This window comes from Procambarus clarkii, chromosome 13 (assembly GCF_040958095.1).
Source record: "Procambarus clarkii isolate CNS0578487 chromosome 13, FALCON_Pclarkii_2.0, whole genome shotgun sequence".
NCBI classification, from domain to species: Eukaryota; Metazoa; Arthropoda; class Malacostraca; order Decapoda; family Cambaridae; genus Procambarus; species Procambarus clarkii.
The window spans coordinates 38,714,839-38,736,083 of record NC_091162.1 but is presented as its reverse complement, the minus strand read 5'-3'; the positions used below and the strand labels follow the sequence as shown (position 1 = coordinate 38,736,083).

The following is a 21,245-nucleotide window of genomic DNA, read 5'->3' as shown; positions in this document are numbered from 1 at the left end:
GCAAAGCCCAATACCTTACGCCATATTGATGATCTGTCCACAGATCATTCTCTCTCTCTCTCTCTCTCTCTCAAATCATATACATTGATGGTTTCCTACACCGCCACACGGGTGCAGCTGCAAGTGCAGTTGCCTCTACCCATCAGACAGAACTATTTGCCTTGCTTGTTACACTAAAATGTGTACAAGTGTGTGTGTCTATGTATGTATTAACACGATATACTGAACGGGGTGAGAATAGCTTGAGCTACCTCATCCATTTGTGTGTATTTTACCTCAATAAACTTATTTCAATTTCAATTTCAATTCAAGTCTCCAAACTTGATGCATTAATTGTAAGTGATTTTCTACCATCCTGCATTAATTGTAAGTGATTTCTATCATGCTTAATTGCGCGCAACTCTTTAAGACACAATTGTAACATAACCGTGTCTGAAGCTAGACAGAAAACACAACATTATTAGTGATGGTAACATAAGCCATTTCATGTGAATTCCATCTTCGTTGACCTCCGAAACTTGAGGAATGGTCCAGAAAATAGCTACTAAAGTTTAAGTCAAGTGTGAAGATACTTTAGTTGATACTTAGATACTTCCAATAAGTGTAAACATAAGTGCTGACGATGCTACCTTCCTCTATTCAGACCCCAACCCAAACGCACTATATAATAATGAAAATAATAGATTTAAAAAGTCCACTCATGGATGTAAACTAACAAACTCACATCAAACATAAAAAAGACCAACTACTATTTTTGTTCGAAAGTAAATCCTGAAACCAAATTCAACTTCAGATACACAATGTTAACATTAGCAATAATGATTATGGAAAGTTCCTTGACCTATACATAGACAAGAGACTGAACTTCAGCATCCACATACAACACATATGTGGGTGTATACACACACACACACACACACACACACACACACACACACACACACACACACACACACACACGCGCACACACACACACGCACACACGCACACACACACACGCACACACACACACACACACACACACACACACACACACACACACACACACACACACACACACACACACACACACACACACACCAGGAAGACATTTACAGAGAGTAGGGAATTAATTAGGTATCTGGTAGCTAGTTAAGTGGTTTGGGATTTATATCTTGAGGTACTGTATACAATGTTCACAACATAGCAATGTATAATCATTTCATTGTATACAACACATTTTGGTAAATCCCACGGTATTCCTAGACCAGAATCATAAACATCTCTGACTTCCCACAGCAAGGCGCCGGGCACCGCGGGCTCCAGGCATGATGATTTATGTTTATTTCTCAGAGCAGTAAACAGCCTGCGGCAAAGCTACCCATATGTGTAGAGCTCAGTACTACAGATGAAGAACAACAACGTAAACATTTTTGACGTTGATTAGCTTGCTCAAACACCACTAATTTCCAAAAACAAAATTTTTTCAATCCCAAAAACATTTGGAATTGCCAAAAAACCATATCAGCGTAAGCGCCCCCGAAGTGAAAGAGCAGTTTAATGCTATATAATAAATGTATTTTGGAAATAGTAGCTGACGATTTTGTGTTGATATTGCATATCTCTTACCTAATTTGTATTATGAAATATGACATGATAGTGCGTTACAGACTTCAGTTAGGAAATAATTGGACTTGTAATGTGATTACTGATCCATCTGTATCCCAGTCATTTTACTATGTTAATTTTATGTAATTTATTCTTAAGCTTAATAACATTATTTAAATGTGCTAAATTTCCATTTATATATATATATATATATATATATATATATATATATATATATATATATATATATATATATATATATATATATATATATGTATATATACATATATAACATGTATATATACATATATATATATATGTATATATATATATATATATATATATATATATATATATATATATATATATATATATATATATATATATATGCAAACAAGCCTGAATGGTCCCCAGGACTATATACAACTGAAAACTCACACCCCAGAAGTGACTCGAACCCATACTCCCACAACTGGTATGTACAGGGACGCCTTAATCCGCTTGACCATCACGACCGGACATAAGGAAGTGATAGCCGAGGCTATTTGAACCACTTCCCCGCCGGCACTCGGATGGTAATCTTGGGCATAGCATTTTATCAAATCACCTCATTCTTTGGGGCACACGTGAGGAACACAAATGCAAACAAGCCTGAATGGTCCCCAGGACTATATACAACTGAAAACTCACACCCCAGAAGTGACTCGAACCCATACTCCCACAACTGGTATGTACAGGGACGCCTTAATCCGCTTGACCATCACGACCGGACATAAGGAAGTGATAGCCGAGGCTATTTGAACCACTTCCCCGCCGGCACTCGGATGGTAATCTTGGGCATAGCATTTTATCAAATCACCTCATTCTTTGGGGCACACGTGAGGAACACAAATGCAAACAAGCCTGAATGGTCCCCAGGACTATATACAACTGAAAACTCACACCCCAGAAGTGACTCGAACCCATACTCCCACAACTGGTATGTACAGGGACGCCTTAATCCGCTTGACCATCACGACCGGACATAAGGAAGTGATAGCCGAGGCTATTTGAACCACTTCCCCGCCGGCACTCGGATGGTAATCTTGGGCATAGCATTTTATCAAATCACCTCATTCTTTGGGGCACACGTGAGGAACACAAATGCAAACAAGCCTGAATGGTCCCCAGGACTATATACAACTGAAAACTCACACCCCAGAAGTGACTCGAACCCATACTCCCACAACTGGTATGTACAGGGACGCCTTAATCCGCTTGACCATCACGACCGGACATAAGGAAGTGATAGCCGAGGCTATTTAGCCGAGGAAGTGGTTCAAATAGCCTCGGCTATCACTTCCTTATGTCCGGTCGTGATGGTCAAGCGGATTAAGGCGTCCCTGTACATACCAGTTGTGGGAGTATGGGTTCGAGTCACTTCTGGGGTGTGAGTTTTCAGTTGTATATAGTCCTGGGGACCATTCAGGCTTGTTTGCATTTGTGTTCCTCACGTGTGCCCCAAAGAATGAGGTGATTTGATAAAATGCTATGCCCAAGATTACCATCCGAGTGCCGGCGGGGAAGTGGTTCAAATAGCCTCGGCTATCACTTCCTTATGTCCGGTCGTGATGGTCAAGCGGATTAAGGCGTCCCTGTACATACCAGTTGTGGGAGTATGGGTTCGAGTCACTTCTGGGGTGTGAGTTTTCAGTTGTATATAGTCCTGGGGACCATTCAGGCTTGTTTGCATTTGTGTTCCTCACGTGTGCCCCAAAGAATGAGGTGATTTGATAAAATGCTATGCCCAAGATTACCATCCGAGTGCCGGCGGGGAAGTGGTTCAAATAGCCTCGGCTATCACTTCCTTATGTCCGGTCGTGATGGTCAAGCGGATTAAGGCGTCCCTGTACATACCAGTTGTGGGAGTATGGGTTCGAGTCACTTCTGGGGTGTGAGTTTTCAGTTGTATATAGTCCTGGGGACCATTCAGGCTTGTTTGCATTTGTGTTCCTCACGTGTGCCCCAAAGAATGAGGTGATTTGATAAAATGCTATGCCCAAGATTACCATCCGAGTGCCGGCGGGGAAGTGGTTCAAATAGCCTCGGCTATCACTTCCTTATGTCCGGTCGTGATGGTCAAGCGGATTAAGGCGTCCCTGTACATACCAGTTGTGGGAGTATGGGTTCGAGTCACTTCTGGGGTGTGAGTTTTCAGTTGTATATAGTCCTGGGGACCATTCAGGCTTGTTTGCATTTGTGTTCCTCACGTGTGCCCCAAAGAATGAGGTGATTTGATAAAATGCTATGCCCAAGATTACCATCCGAGTGCCGGCGGGGAAGTGGTTCAAATAGCCTCGGCTATCACTTCCTTATGTCCGGTCGTGATGGTCAAGCGGATTAAGGCGTCCCTGTACATACCAGTTGTGGGAGTATGGGTTCGAGTCACTTCTGGGGTGTGAGTTTTCAGTTGTATATAGTCCTGGGGACCATTCAGGCTTGTTTGCATTTGTGTTCCTCACGTGTGCCCCAAAGAATGAGGTGATTTGATAAAATGCTATGCCCAAGATTACCATCCGAGTGCCGGCGGGGAAGTGGTTCAAATAGCCTCGGCTATCACTTCCTTATGTCCGGTCGTGATGGTCAAGCGGATTAAGGCGTCCCTGTACATACCAGTTGTGGGAGTATGGGTTCGAGTCACTTCTGGGGTGTGAGTTTTCAGTTATATATATATATATATATTATGTTTCCAAATTTCTGATGATATACAACATATTGTGGTTTATAATTAAGTTCTTATTAATAGTGATCCTGCATCAAAATTAACAATGTTCAAATTCGGTTTTGTATGTTAAAATTAACTACATTTTTATGTTAATTTCTTTCTGTAAATAATGATGATAAAGTGCAATAAAGGTATGATTGAGACAATGTTAAATCGTTAAATCCTAAATATATCTTGAGTCTTATACTTGAAATATTAAATGAACATATAGTGTGTAGTGTAGTGTTTCAATTATTATTAAGAGGGAAGGGTTGGGGGTAATGGTTCATATGTCCACATTCGAATGCCCCTCTTCCCAGGACTGGGGGTGCGGGAGTGTACAATAAACTATACCCACCTCCGGCAGCAGCTTGTCGAAGGCGGAAGTGGAGTCTAGGCCGTTTGTCATGAAAATTATAGTGTGATGGCTCTTATTTTTATTATGGGTACATAATAAGATTATGCCTTTATTCTTAATTTATATTACAATGCTGGTAAAATACACTTCTTGATGAGTATGGAGTACAAATGAACTCATTGTGTACCCTATACTCACAGGATGAGTATAGGGTACACAATAAACTACCACTCACATCATGGGTATGGGTTGCACAAGAAACTATCGGAGAGCAGAGTATGGAAAGCAAAGTAAACAAAGATTCACACGATGAGAAAGGGTTCCACAATGTCCTATGACTCACAGGATGAGTATGAGGTGCATAATAAATTACCATTCATAGGATGAGTATGGGTTTCACAATAAACTAAAGGTAACAGGATGAGCATGGGTTGCACAAACTATTGGTAACAGGATGGGTATGGGTTGCACAATAAATTACTGTGCTAGGATGAGTGTGAGTAGGATATATATATAAACATATTGTGGTTTATAATTAAGTTCTTAATAGTGATCCTATCCTGCATCATAATTTACATAATATATATATATATATATATATATATATATATATATATATATATATATATATATATATATATATATATATATATATATATATATATATGTATATATATATAATTAGGAAGTAATGTTTATTTGGGTAAGTTGTCAGCTTATATGAACTAATAGCTAGTGTGGCTTGTATATGGGGTACATCCGGTGTCTTACCCTCGACGGTACCCTCCTTACCCTTATCCGCGGCGGTACCTTTATGGTCAGGAAGCCACGGATATTTACAATGGGGCTCGGTCAGTCAATATGATTCCTTTGACATCACTAAACTAACTCTTATGTATTCTGTTCTCGTATTGACAATTTGAATGACATCAAGAATATTTTGAATATCTTCTGATATAGGTGGTGCTGTAGTTGATTGTTGTTCATGACAAGTCCAATGGGTCATTAGCATCGCTCAGATTAGTGGGAAGAAATTCTTGCTGCAACAATGTGTGTTCTCAGAGCTAACTAGGGTAACTAAAATACTTATTTCCTAAATAAATACTTTAATTGTAAATATTTGAAAATATATGGTATGTATCAGAATTTCTGACGATATAAAACATATTGTGGTTTATAATTAAGTTCTTAATAGTGATCCTATCCTGCATCATAATTTACATAATATCTACTTCTGTTTTGTGTATTAAAATGACTACTTTTTATGTTAATTTCTTTCTGTAAATGATGATGATGATGATAAAGATCAGTAAATGTAAGTAAGAACATAAGAATGAAGGTAACTGCAAAAGACTTATTGGCCCATACGAGGCAGCTCCTCGTATGGAGCTGCCTTTGATAAGTAATTACCAAAGAAGGCACCAAGCCGGGAAGGCTGTGTAGCACAATCAAATAAGTCAACTGCTCCTGAAGAGGACGGTATTACTTACAGTTTACTGAGATTAGTCTCACAAGTACCAGGTAATCCACTTTTAGTGTTGTACAGAATGAGTTTAAGTGAAGGAGTATTACCTGATGATTGGACATAAGAACATAAGAACATAAGAACAAAGGTAACTGCAGAAGGCCTATTGGCCCATACGAGGCAGCTCCTATTCTATAACCACCCAATCCCACTCATATACTTGTCCAACCCGTGCTTGAAACAATCGAGGGACCCCACCTCCACAATGTTACGCGGCAATTGGTTCCACAAATCAACAACCCTGTTACTGAACCAGTATTTACCCAAGTCTTTCCTAAATCTAAACTTATCCAATTTATATCCATTGTTTCGTGTTCTGTCCTGTGTTGATACTTTTAATACCCTATTAATATCCCCCCGGTTATGTCCATTATTGAGGAACTGATTCAGAGGTATAAAACAGCCATAGAGTTAGTTAGGAGCAAGGGAGGAATCCCGATCATATGTGGCATTCTTCCAAGAAAGGGAGTGGGAAATGAATGGATATCGAGGGCACTTGGTGTCAATTGCCGGCTGGAAAGATATTGCAAATCAAATGCAATATCTTTCATAGACAACTGGGAACACTTCTATGGAAGAAATGAAATGTATGCTCGTGATGGGGTGCATCTATCGAGAGCTGGGGTTGTTGCTGTTGCGAACTCGCTAGAAGAAGTGGTTAGAGGTGTTTGTTTGGGTTTAAACTGTTAGTAGATAGAGGTATGGGAATTGATTTGGAGGAAGGAGGTAATAAAAGTATGTGTTTGTGGGAGAAAGGAATTGGCAAAACGACCAGGGAAAGAGAAGGTCCGCAAAATAACAATTCACTTAGGGTATATTACACTAACAGTAGAAGTCTAAGAAATAAAATTAACGTATTAAATGCTCTTGTCTGCACAGAAAAAATAGATATTATTGCACTTACCGAAACGTGGATGAATGTAGAAAATAGAGAACTATTAGCTGAATACCAAATATATGGATTTAAACTATTTCACACAGATAGATATATTAGACGAGGAGGTGGAGTAGCCATATATGTTAGGGACAATTTGAAATGTAGTCTCAAAGAGGGAATCAAAACAGAGCCACACACAGAAACTATTTGGATTGAATTAAACGAAAAAGCTAATAATATTATAATAGGAGTAATATATAGGCCACCAAATTTAGACAGAATGGAAGCAAAGCATCTATGGGATGAAATATCTAGAGCATCTAGATCTAGATTGACCTAGGGCTACAAAATAACCCTCAAGTAGACTGTTTCCTCAACAGCATGAATTCCTGTATGCTCATCCCCGCAATCACCAGGCCCACCCGAGTCACTCAAACATCTGCGACTACCCTGGATCACTGATGGACCAACATAACAGCTCCTCTTACATCAAGTATAATCACTGACAGAACAACTGACCACTATCCTACCTTCCTTGTAGCGAACATGGCCATAACACCACCAGGTAACAAGAAAATTACCTTTAGGTTACAATGTGAAGCGGCAATAGGCAATCTCACAAATGCCCTCCACAATGTAAACTGGGAATCTAAATTTATCAATACACAGGATAATAATTCGTTAACTAGCCTCTTTCCAAAATTTAAAGCCTTTACAATACTTATTGTCCTCTCCTCACCAAGCAAGTAACTGGCAAAAAGGTTAAATAATCCCTGGCTCACTAATGGCATACTTAAAGCAATCGACAAGAAACATGAATATGAAAAAAAAACTTAGGATTGGCCTAGTTGGAAAAGAAGTAGTTAAGAGGTATTCATCAGTGCTTACCAGTATAATAAGAGCAAAGCGTTCCTATTACGAGAATAGATTCAAAGAAGCAAAAGGCAACATAAAAAGCACATGGAGAGCCATCTCTACCATCCTAGGAGCTAAACAACATTTACATAATAAGATAAAAATCTCCAAGTATGGTTATACACCTGCAACAGATCTTGAAACAGCAACTGAATTTAATAGCTTCTTTTCATCGTTTGGTGCTCACCTTGCCCGAAAAATCCTAGAGACTCAGACATATGTTACCACATATCTTTCACGCAGCTATCCAAACTCTCTTCTCCTCTCTCCGGTCAGCCCTACAGATGTTGTGTCCATCATTCACTCGCTAAAAACCAAAGCTGGGAACATTAGTGAAATACCATCGATGGTACACAGGCGTGCCTCCCATGCCCTTGCACCATCCATAGCACTGCTGTTCAACAAATCCCTAGAGTGTCATACCTTCCCTGATATCCTTAAAAAAGCAAGAGTAACGCCAGTTCATAAAGGAGGTAACACGGCAGACATAAATAATTACAGACCCATATCGAATCTACCTATATTATCAAAATTATTTTTTTTTTTTACAAACAGCTCTACTCCAATCTTGTAAAATTCAATATACTAAGTCCCTGTCAGTTTGGCTTCCGCTCCCAAAAGAGTACCAATGATGCTATTGTTAGTCTGCTTGACTTAATCTTCTCAGCCCTTGACAAAAGTGAGTTTCCAATTGAACTCTTCATCGGCCTGAGAAAGGCCTTTGATACTGTTAACCATAACTACCTCTTACTTAAATTCCACCATTATGGAATCCGTGGCCTTGCCCTAAACTATATCCGATCCTATCTTAGTAACAGACACCAATATGAAGCCATCAATGATATAACCTCTCCCACTCTACCACTTAATTACCGTAAAGGTGCCACAGAGCAGCATCCTAGGACCCTCCTGTTTCTTATATACATCAATGATCTCCCTAATGTCTCTAACATACTTAAACCTATATTGTTGGCTGATGATACTACTCATCTACTCTGACCCCAACCCACTCCTGTTAAATAATGTTGTAAACAATTAATTAAAAAAAGTCTACTTGTGGATGTCAACCAACAAACCTCACACAAAACATAGAAAAGACCTACTATATCTTATTTGGAAACAAATCAACAAATGCAATTCAGCTTCAGATAGATAATGTAAACATTAGCAATAAAAATGATGGAAAGTTTCTTAGCCTATACTTAGACAAGAGACTCAACTTCCGCACCCATATACAACACATAACTAAAAAGGTTTCTAAAACAGTTGGTATACTGTTTAAGATCAGATATTATGTACCCTACTCTGCTCTCCTCTCACTCTATTATGCACTTATCTATCCCTATCATTCTTATGGCGTTTGTGCTTGGGGTTCAACCTCTGCAAACTACCTCAAGCCCATCATCATCCAGTAAAAATCTGCTATCAGGACAATAACTAACTCTACCTTCAGACAACACACAGCTCCCTTGTTCAAATCCTTAAACATGCTAAACAAATTCACTCCATACATTCTCCTGTGTAAATTACGTTTATAAAGCCCTTTTTCTAACTGCAAACCCTGTTCTGAAACTCTTCCTGGACAGATGTAATAGAACACATGGCCACGTCCCCACCAGACATAAATATCTCTTTGATATCCCCAGAGTCAAACTTAATCTATGTAAACACTCTATGTAAATAAAGGGACCTAGTCTATGGAACTCACTCCGTTATAATGATTTGAAAAGCTGTCCAACTTCTGCCATATTCAAAAATAAAACCAAAAAGTACCTGTAGTACTTTTTAAGTACGAGGGAGTAATGCGCAAAGCGTCCCTCACCTGTGACGTCACAGCGTCACCTGACGCCATATCAACACATCGGCCATTTTGTCGTCAGTTCAGTCATGGCGAGGACTAACCCTTCATGCAAACTGCACCTACTATCAAGAAGAAGAAGATTTTGTGTTCCACCGATAGTATTATCGTAAGTAAGCACTTATATTTTATATTTTATTAAATTAATTGATTCTATTTTTCTGTAATAAAGGTCCAAAGGGTTGTTAAGGAACAAGGGTGTAGCGATACCGACGCTCAGTGCGCTCAACTCACACCAAAGTATCACCTGTGTAGCTTCTGTAATTAGTGTTAATTAGTTATGCTATAAGATAATGAAGCGAGTATAAGATTAACTCGCTACAAGGGTACTGTGTTGGGAGGTGAGGGCTGTTACTGGTGTCTGTGGGGATGTGAGGACTTGTACCAACCACTATCACCACCAGTACCTTGTCTTGCATCCTGCTTAGTATTCCTATTGAGATATGAAGTATTATTGCATTCATATAATTATTCATTCATTGTCATTACTATTTTTATGGGCTATGTTCTGTTACCCTAATGCTTTTTACCCCTGGGCATGTCCATTTACTCTCCAGCCCTTCACAAGCCACTGCTGCACCCCCTCCATGCCCATACTTACTGTGCTTATTCTTACAGGACTGCACTGCATTATGTGGTGCTCACTGCCTGGACACCTTGATACATGCATTATAGGGTTCTGGTAGTTGTTCTACTCACCAAGCCCTTCCAAGGCCAGGCTTGACATGTGAGAGCTTGGTCCAACAGGCTGTTGCTTGGACAGGCCCCTCAGGCCCACATATCCACCACCGCCTTGTTTGTCCGGCACTTCAAAATCAAATGTTTATTTACGTAAGGTACATACATATTTTTAGGTAAGGTACTCTTTATTTGGGTAAATTTATCTTCGTAGTATTTAGCTTTGGCTCGTCTAATTATCTTGGATAGCAATAACGAGTAATTCTTTGAGAATTCTTTGGAGACAATTCCTAACCTATACTTCTCCCAACCTATACTTCTTCTCAAGGTCATCTTCACTTCTTGAAGATGTTCAGGTTTTCTCTTGAAGATGTCGACGGTTGTTCCAGCAATACTGTATTTCTTTTATTGCTGAAAACCTGTTTTCAGCCATAAAAAAATAATCCTGAATCCAGAAAAAAATCCCTTTTGTATCGTCTGGAAATTTTCAAATATTGCTGATCAAACCTGAGTCTAAATTATTTGTATATATTATGAATTACAGAGGTCCCAGGACAGGGTTTTTAGGCACTCCACTTACATTTTCTCACTCTGACTTAACCCCCATTTATACAAACTCAGTCTTATCTTTTAGCTAATAATTTATTGTACACACCATACTCAGCCTGTGTAGGGTAGTTTATTGTGCATGTGTAGTATATATATTTGTGTAGTATATTTGGTATATTTAATGCCTCTAACCTCTCCTCATAGTTCTTGTCCTTCAGTTCTGGGAGCCCCTTAGTAGCATGTCTTTGCACCTTTTCCAGTTTGTTTATGTGCTTCTTAAGATATGGGCACCATACAACCGCTGCATATTCCAACTTTGGTCTAACAAAAGTCGTGAACAATTTCTTGAGTATTTCGCCATCCATGCATTTAAAAGCTCTGAATATTATCCTTCACCTGCAATTGGTTGTTGCTGTATTTATAGAATATGATTTGTTCTACTTTACATTTGTTTGTTCCTTTTTTTCAAAATTTCTTTCTGCCTCTCTCCTCACTGCCGTGTAGTTGTTTCTCTTTGTATTACTGGTATGTTTGGGGGTTTGGCCTCTTCGTATATTGATTCCATTTTTGTGTCTTTTGGTCTCTGTCCGTCTTGAAATTTCAGTTGAACAAATCCTGTTTCCTAGTTCTGCATCTTTGTTTTGGTATAAATGTTTTTGTTCCTTTATCATATATTTCACAAAATTGACATACTGTGCATTAATTCATCTCAATTACTTCCTTTCCTAACAGCAAGCCTTTCCAGTAAAATTCTTTGAATTCTTTTCTGACTTCTGGCCTAATGTTTGTTTTATCCTAGTGTGTATGATGCCTAGCGTGTGTCTGGTGCCTGTTGTGTTAAACCGAAGATAAATGCATAAGTATAGGTCAGTAATTTCTCCAGCTTTGAAAGGGGCTTTCATTATGCAGCAGTATTCCACTCTAGAGAGCACTAGCGTCTTGAAAACTATCATCATCGGTATAGCATCTCTAGTGTGAAAAGTTCTTGTTATCTATCCTGTCATTTTTCTTGCAGTTGTGACGGCTACTTTATTGTGTTCTTTAAATGTAAGGCCTTCTGACATCAGTACACCCAAATCCTTTACGTTGCTTTTCCGTTCAATGTTATGATTTGACTGAGTTTTGTAAGTGGTTTCCGTTTTTATATTTTTTATTTTTTCCGTAGCGCATGAGCTGAAACTTATGTTCGTTAATCACCATGTTATTTTCTGTAGCCCATAGAAAGACCTGATTTACATCTGATTGGAGGTTTGCCGTGTCCTCTATGTTGCCTACTCTCGTGAAGATTCTAGTGTCATCTGCAAAGGATGATCAAGTACTATAGGTTGTGTCCTTGTCTATGTCCGATATGAGGATGAGAAAAAGTATTGGAGCAAGCACAGTACGCTTGGGGACTGAGCTCTTTACGGTTGATGGTCCAGATTTTATTTTGTTGACTACTACACATTGGGTTCTATTAGTCAGGAAGTTGTATATCCATCTGCCTATTTTTCCGGTAATTCCTTTTGAACGCATTTTATGTGCAATAACACAATGGTCACATTTGTCAAAGGCTTTTTTTTGTCAAAGCGTTTTGTTTGTCTTCCATGGCATCTAGTGCCATGTCAGAGTGGTCCAGCAACTGTGATAGGCAAGAGCGCCCTGTTCTGAAACCATGTTGTCTGGGGTTATGGAGATGCTGTGATTCCATGTATTTTGTGATCTTACTTCTTAGCATTCTCTCAAAGATTTTTATGATGTGCGATGTTAGTGCTATCGGTCTGTAGTTTTTTGCCTCTGCCTTATTTCCTCCTTTATGGGGCGGTGCTATCTCTGCTGTTTTTAGTATGTCAGGGACAATGCCAGTATCTTGGCTTTGTCTCCAAAGAATGTGAAGGGCCTGCGATAACGTTTTTTACAGTTCTTGATGAATATAGAGTTCCAAGAGTCAGGGCCTGGTGCAGAGTGCATAGGCATACTGTCTATGGCTTCTTCAAAATCCAGTGGGGATAGGATCACATCTGATTTATGATTTGATGTTGGTATCATATCCATGAAAAATTCATTTGGGTTATCAATCAGATGGATGGAGAGCTACACTCGTGGTGTCCCATTTTCCCAGCACTCTTTGTCATATAATGCTTTGAAACTTTTGACGGATTTGGCCTCCACCACCTTCTCACCTAACATGTTCCAACCGTTTACCATTCTGTTTGCAAAAGTGAATTGTCTTACATTTCTTCGGCATCTTTGTTTAGTTCGTTTAAATCTATAACCTCTTGTTCTTGAAATTCCAGGTCTCGGGAAATCTTCCCTATCAAGTTTATCAATTCCTGTTACTGTTTTGTACGTAGTGATCATATCTCCTCTTTTCCTTCTGTCTTCTAGTTTGGAATATTTAATGCCTCTAATGTCTCTTGTTCAAATTGCAAAGAGACTGAAAGAGATGCAGCATGCTCAATGGATTATATATTAGTGATTATTATTAGGATTATATATTAGTGAATCATATTAGTGATTCAATTATTATGGTCATAAAACAATAAACAAATAGTTTTGGTGTTATTACACTCTATTCACAGGTTAACCAAAAAGTAACCAAAAAATTAAATAATTTTTTTAAAGTTTAAAATTCACTTAAAAATGTAAATTTTAAGTTAAAAAATTTTAACCAAAAAACTTAATATTTTTCATATTTGGAACCATTCCATAATATTTTCCCAAGCATAAATGATTATATTTCTATCACTTGCTCTTAAGATTGTTTCATTTAATAGAGGTTGGGCATAATTGTTCTCTGCTGCTAATAGAACTGACTGACTTAGCTATAGGAAAATGTAAACTTAATTGGTTTATCCATTACAGTATTTTGCAGTTTATTTCATGATCCTGTGCTTAATACTTGCATAAATAGTAGATTACAAAATGCATTTTTATATCATTAGTATTGAATAATAATAATGCAAATAATTGACTTATAAATGATGTACAATTAATTGGTAGGTGATATTATATTATTAATATTTTTTCATTCTTGCAAAGCCTTAACAAAGTCATTAACATGTTAATATAAACTTGATCACCTTCCACTTATTTTCTCATGTGCTACCTACATGTACAAAACCTTATTCCTAAATGCATATTTTGTTCTGAAACTTGTCCTTCATATGTTGTGTATCACCATCTCTGGAGAGTTTTATCTGATTGATGTATAAATTACTTTTAATTTTACAGAATATTATTGTTATACTGAATTTATTATTATATAAATAACTTAATTTTACAGAATCATATATCAACGCACATCCACAAGTTGAGGAGGAGGATGTGACCTTCCAGATGTCTGAAGTACTGAAACAGGCACCAAACAGGCCTGGTGGATCTAGGTACAAGGTAAAATAATTTAAATTTTTTTTTTTTTTTTTACTAATTGTCCGATATATATATATATATATATATATATATATATATATATATATATATATATATATATATATATATATTTATATATATATATATATATATATATATATATTATATATATATATATATATATATATATATATTTATATATATATATATATATATATATATATATATATATATATATATATATATATATATATATATATATATATATAAATAAATAAATATATAATGTGTCGTACCTAGTAGCCAGAACGCACATCTCAGCCTACTATGCAAGGCCCGATTTGCCTAATAAGCCAAGTTTTCTTGAATTAATGTTTTTTCGACTACCTAACCTAACATTTTCAGCTACCTAACCTAACCTATAAAGATAGGTTAGGTTCGGTCATATATCTCTATTAATTTTAACTCCAATAAAAAAAGAATTGACCTCATACATAATGAAATGGATAGCTTTATCATTTCATAAGAAAAAAAATAGAGAAAATATATTAATTCATGAAAACTTGGCTTATTAGGCAAATCGGGCCTTGCATAGTAGGCTGAAAAGTGCGTTCTGGCGACTAGGTACGACATATATATATTATATATATATATATATGTATATATATATATATATATATATATATGTATATATATATATATATATATATATAATATGTATGTGTGTGTGTGTGTGTAATTACCTAAGTGTAGTTAAAGGATGAGACCGTCTTCCCAGCACTCTTTGTCATATAACGCTTTGAAACTACTGACAGTCTTGGCCTCCACCACCTTCTCACCTAACTTGTTCCAACCGTCTACCACTCTATTTGCGAAAGTGAATTTTCTTATATTTCTTTAGCATCTGTGTTAAGCTAGTTTCAATCTATGACCTCCTGTTCTTGAAGTTCCAGGTCTCAGGAAATCTTCCCTGTCGATTTTATCAATTCCTGTTACTATTTTGTATGTAGTGATCATATCACCTCTTCTGTCTTTTAGTTTTGGCATATTTAATGCCTCTAACGTCTCCTCGTAGCTCTTGCCCTTCAGTTCTGGGAGCCACTTAGTAGCATGTCTTTGCACCTTTTCCAGTTTGTTGATGTGCTTCTTAAGATATGGGCCAACTTCTGTTGTTGGGCACCACACAACAGCTGCATATTCTAGCTTTGGCGTAACAAAAGTCATGAACAATTTCTTTAGTATATCACCATCCATGTATTTAAACGCAATTCTAAAGTTAGAAAGCGTAGCATAGGCTCCTCGCACAATATTCTTTATGTGGTCCTCAGGTGATAGTTTTCTATCTAGAACCACCCCTAGATCTCTTTATCAGAATTCTTTAAAGATTTCTCACATAATGTATAGGTTGTGTGGGGTCTATGTTCTCCTGTTCCACATTCCATAACATGGCATTTATTAACATTAAATTCCATTTGTCAAGTGGTGCTCCATATACTTATTTTATCCAGGTTTTCTTGAAGGGCATGACAATCATTTAAATTTCTTATCCTTCCTATTATCTTAGCATCATCAGCAAACATGTTCATGTAATTCTGTATACCAACTGGTAGATCATTTATGTAGACAATAAACATCACTGGTGCAAGAACTGAACCCTGTGGTACTCCACTTGTGACATTTCTCCAGTCCGATACATTGCCTCTGATTACTGCCCTCATTTTTCTATGTCAGAAAATTTTTCATCCATATTAGAAGCTTACCTGTCACCCCTCCAATATTTTCCAGTTTCCAGAACAACCTCTCTATGTGGAACTGTCGAATGCCTTTTTTAGGTCCAAATAGATGCAGTCAACCCAACCATCTCTTTCCTGTAATATATCTGTTGCTCGATCAAAGAAACTGAGTAAATTCGATACACAGGATCTTCCAAATCGAAAACCATACTGTCTGTCTGAAATTATATCATTTCTCTCCAGGTGTTCTACCCATTTAGTTTTAATTATTTTTTCCAATATTCCAATTCCAATTTTTTCCAATAATGTGTGTGTGTGTATGTATATTTGTGTTGTTGAATATGACCGAAAGTCAGTCTTTCTGCCCCTCTCCTTACTGCTATTGTTGTTTCTCGCATCTTTGTATTGCTTGTATGTTTGGGCAATTTTTCCCCTTTTCCTAGTTCTGCATCTCTGCTTTAGTATAAATTTTGTTGTGCCATTATCATATATTTCACAAAACTTGACATACATCTCATTTACTTCATGTCCTAACAGCAAGTGTTTGTCAAATTCCTTAAGGAAATATCTGAGTTCCCCATAATGACCTCTCCACAAGTCAGGTTTTTCAACTGCTTCAAGCTCATTTTCTTCCAGATTATAATGCATTGCATACTTTATTCCCAAAAAGACATGGTCACTTTTACCCAAGTGACCATGTCACTTGGGTAAAAGGAGGGAGGTACTGAAAGGAGGAAAAGGGAGGTACCAAAGGAGGGAGGTACTGAATGATAAATATATCTTTCTCTTTCCTGGTAAATATAATATCCAGCATGGAGGGAACATCCCCTTCCCTCATCCTCGTAGCTTGTTTAACATGTAGAAACATGAATGTTTACAGGGTGAGGTTTACGAAATTATATATATATATATATATATATATATATATATATATATATATATATATATATATATATATATATATATATATATATATAATTGGTCTCTGGTCTCTCTCTCTCTATATATATATACATATATATATATATATATATATATATACATATATATATATATATATATATACATATATATATATATATATATATACATATATATATATATATATATATATACATATATATATATATATATATATATATATATATATATATATATATATATATATATATGTATATAATATATATATATATATAAAGTTTGTGTGTGTAATTTATATAAATAAATAATTAAATATTAATTTTGTTAATATCTTTTCAGGGAAAACTTGCAAGTACAATTCGTATACAAGAGGGGCAACAAGAGCCAGAGGATGTCTACTAAGAAAATATATAAGTCTTTATCCTCACACTCTTGATATATGGTCTTCTCTGGTCTCTCTATTTTCTCTCCTCACAAATGACCCTTTTTTTTTATTTCTTTTACGTTTCTCTCCTGTTTTTCTTGTCTTTTAATCTCTCCTTTCCTCCTCTCTTCTAACACCTCTCGTTTCCTGTCTCTTCTAGCTTCTCTCTTCCTTTACTTTTTATATTTGTGGTATTCATTTATGTCATTTTTATCTTGTATATTTTTCTTGTATCTTTTTCTTATCTTGTGTTTCTCTTCCCCTTCTCTTCAATGATTTCTCATTTCACTCCTCTCTCTGTTGTTTCTGTTCTGTCTTCTCTATCCTTGCCTTAATTTTGTTCTGTCTCCTCTTTTGTTGTGTGTGTGTCTTTCTGTCTCTGTCTGTCTCTCTCTTTCTCTCTCTCTCTCTCTCTCTCTCGCTCTCTCTCGCTCTCTCTCTCTGGCTCTCTCTCTCTCGCTCTCTCTCTCTGGCTCTCTTGCTCTCTCTCTCTGGCTCTCTTGCTCTCTCTCGCTCTCTCTGGCTCTCTCTCTCTCTCTGGCTCTCTCTCTCTCTCTGGCTCGCTCTTTCTGGCTCTCTCTCTCTCTGGCTCTGGCTCTTTCTCTCTGGCTCTCTCTCTCTTTCTGGCTCGCTCTCTCTCTCTGGCTCTCTCTCTCTCTCTGGCTCTCTCGCTCTCTCTGGCTCTTTCGCTCTCTCTGGCTCTCTCTCTCTGGCTCGCTCTCTCTCTCTGGCTCTCTCTCTGGCTCTCTCTCTGGCTCTCTCTCTCTCTCTCTCTCTCTCTCTCTCTCTCTCTCTCTCTCTCTCTGGCTCTCTCTCTCACTCTGGCTCTCTCTCTCTCTCACTCTGGCTCTCTCTCTCTCTCACTCTGGCTCTCTCTCTCTCTCACTCTGGCTCTCTCTCTCTCTCACTCTGGCTCTCTCTCTCTCTCTCACTCTGGCTCTCTCTCTCTCTCACTCTGGCTCTCTCTCTCTCTCACTCTGGCTCTCTCTCTCTCACTCTCTGGCTCTCTCTCTCTCTCTGACTCTCTCTCTGGCTCTCTCTCTCTGGCTCATGCTCTCTCTCTCTCTCTGGCTCTCGCTCTCTCTCTCTGGCTCTCATATTTCATTTGATTTAAAAATGTCTGAGATTTTTTACTTAATCTAAGTTATATTGCATGGTGCTAATATGAATATTATACATGACTGTTTTTTCTTTTCTTTCTCTTTCTCCCTTTCTTTCTTTCTCTTTCTTTCCTTCTCTCTCTTTTTCTTTCTCTTTCTACATGAATATTATACTTGACTGTGTTTACATTCACTTGTAGATTTTTATTTTTAGTTAATTAGTCCTAAACTTTTGATTAATAGATTTTTATTATTAGTCATAGAAAAACTATAGTGTTATATGTATACTGGGAAAATTTTACTTGTTTTAGTTTTAAGTAACAATAACTGCTTGTAACGTCAGACTGATCTCAGCATGACATGAATCACAGGCTGCTTGATCACAAAATCTATTGTGTTCACATATTGCATATATAGATTTTTATAGATTTTTAAATTTTTACTTTTATATTCTGTTATATAGTCTATATATTTCGAGCTATTACATATATTTTGTTGTATTACTCATTCTTAATTAAATAAATATAATATTTTAATTCTCTTTTTGTACCCTATTTATTTGTAATTTACACATACATATATAGGATGTCCATTTCTTTCTCAGATATGTCTTCTTTCTTTCTCTCCCTTTCTATTTCAGATATCAATTAAAAAATTATTATACCCTAATTTACCCTAAACGTTTTAATGTAGGTAATTAAAAGATTATAAAAAAGTTTTTAGAAATGTTAATTATTTACGTTCTAAGGTTGTATATAAAAGTTCTCAAAAAACCTTTTCTAAACGTAATTATAAACGTGCTGAAAACAATGAAATGTCGTTTTTAGGATGTTTTAAAAACATGAAAATGTTTGCTGGGTAGTTCCCATATCGGTAAGGAGAGCGTCGGCCATGAAGCCTTGTTTAAAGTATGAATATTTTTCCTCTCTAATAAGGTATAATCTCTGTGATGGATTCACAAAAACTATTTTATATCTGCCTTTCTGATAACATATACAAATATAATCTTTATTTGTGAATATTTGTTAATTAAGCAATATATCAGAGGGCGTGTAGGGTTCGGTGTTCAATGAACGAAAAGGACTGGATCACTGTGTACAGGAGGCTGATATGGCAGCAAACACTCTCCTGGCGACCATATTTCTTGGATAAGTCGCTCCACACAATTGTCGCTTGGACCGTCGACTTCCTATGGCGTCACCTCTCACATATTTACGTCTCATTTCGTTATGAAATTAGATTATTTCAGAGAAAAAATAGGTTTGATCATGTTCTACGTGTAGCACCAACATTATAGTAAGTAAATATACCATATTTCTTCATTACTTACGTAATGCTAATACGTTTTGGGTAGTTTTGGCCTGATTTGGGCGATTGGGGTAATTTTATGGACCCACTTGGACATGTACAGCAGCACATGCTTATGCATACAGGAGATAAACCTCACGAGTGTCCAGAGTGTGGGAAAAGATTCAGTCTTTTTGGAAATATGAAGTCCCATATGGTTGTGCATACAGGCCAGAAACCTTTCGAATGTGCAGAGTGTGGGAAAACATTCAGTCGCCTTGGAGGTATGAAGGAGCATATGGTTGTGCATAATGGGAATAAACCTCACAAGTGTCCAGAGTGTGGGAAAAGATTTGGACATCTTAAAAGTATGAGTACACACATGAAGCTTCATACAGGCCAGAAACCATTCGAATGTGCCGAGTGTGGGAAAAGATTCAGCCGTCTTGGAGATATGAAGAAGCACATTGTTGTGCATACAGGGGATAAACCTCATGTGTGTCCTGAGTGTGGAAAGCGGTTCACTCAACTTGGAAGCATGAAGAGTCACAAGCTGGTGCATATGGGTCAGAAACCTTTTGAATGTGCTGAGTGTGGGAAAAGATTCAGAGAACGCAGCAGTATAATTACACACATGGTAGTGCATACTGGTGATAAACCTCACGAGTGTCCGGAGTGTGGAAAAAAATTTGGCCACCGTCGTAGTATGAGAAGTCATGTAATATCATTGCATCCAGCTTATAAACCTGACATGCCTTAGTGTCCTCTCATGTGGGGAAAAAAAGTGTCTTGTAAGCAAATTTATTTTTAATTCCACAAGATGTTGTGTATGTTGGATAAATCATGTTAGTAGTAGTCTCAGGGGATGATGGAGTTACGCTCTGGTTATCGGTCTGGAGGGGTTTGTCAAATTATAAAAATATACATTTTCAGATTAAAATTATGTTTTCTCGTGTTGTACATTCAGCACCAACATTATAATGAGTAAATATATCATATTTATTCATTACTAACATATTGCCAGGAAGCTTTGTGAAGCTTGTGTAGCTTGTGGTAATTAGACGGACCTGTCTGGAGTGGCCTCTCTAGGGCGCTAAGCCAGGGTAAGTTGACACGGAGGAAAAGCTATTACCCAAGCAGCAGGTCCCCCCTCTCCATGGTGCTGAAAGTCTCCATTGGAAAGGCAAACGCCAATACAATTGGTTACAGCGCCATCACAGGAACTGTGAGCTCTGGAGTTGACCATGAAGTTGATGAAAGAAGGCACAGGGACTCCAAACCCGGAGACCGCCATGGTCCAGGCCGGAGGAGAACCACCCAATCAAGGGCAAGAACGACC

General features: G+C 37.4%; 1 protein-coding gene and 1 long non-coding RNA gene across 2 annotated transcripts; both read left to right on the top strand.

Annotated features, from left to right (window-relative positions):
- The first annotated feature begins 9,841 nt into the window (after positions 1-9,841).
- On the top strand, positions 9,842-19,155 carry LOC138364290 (uncharacterized). The gene is made up of 4 exons (XR_011228397.1): positions 9,842-9,972; positions 10,482-10,717; positions 14,356-14,462; positions 17,435-19,155. It is a non-coding gene; the product is annotated as an uncharacterized lncRNA (long non-coding RNA).
- Positions 19,156-20,006: 851 nt separating this feature from the next.
- Positions 20,007-20,666, top strand: LOC138364475 (gastrula zinc finger protein XlCGF57.1-like). The gene has a single exon (XM_069324117.1). The coding sequence runs from the start codon at positions 20,007-20,009 to the stop codon at positions 20,664-20,666; it is 660 nt and encodes a 219-aa protein (XP_069180218.1).
- The last annotated feature ends 579 nt before the right edge of the window (positions 20,667-21,245 follow it).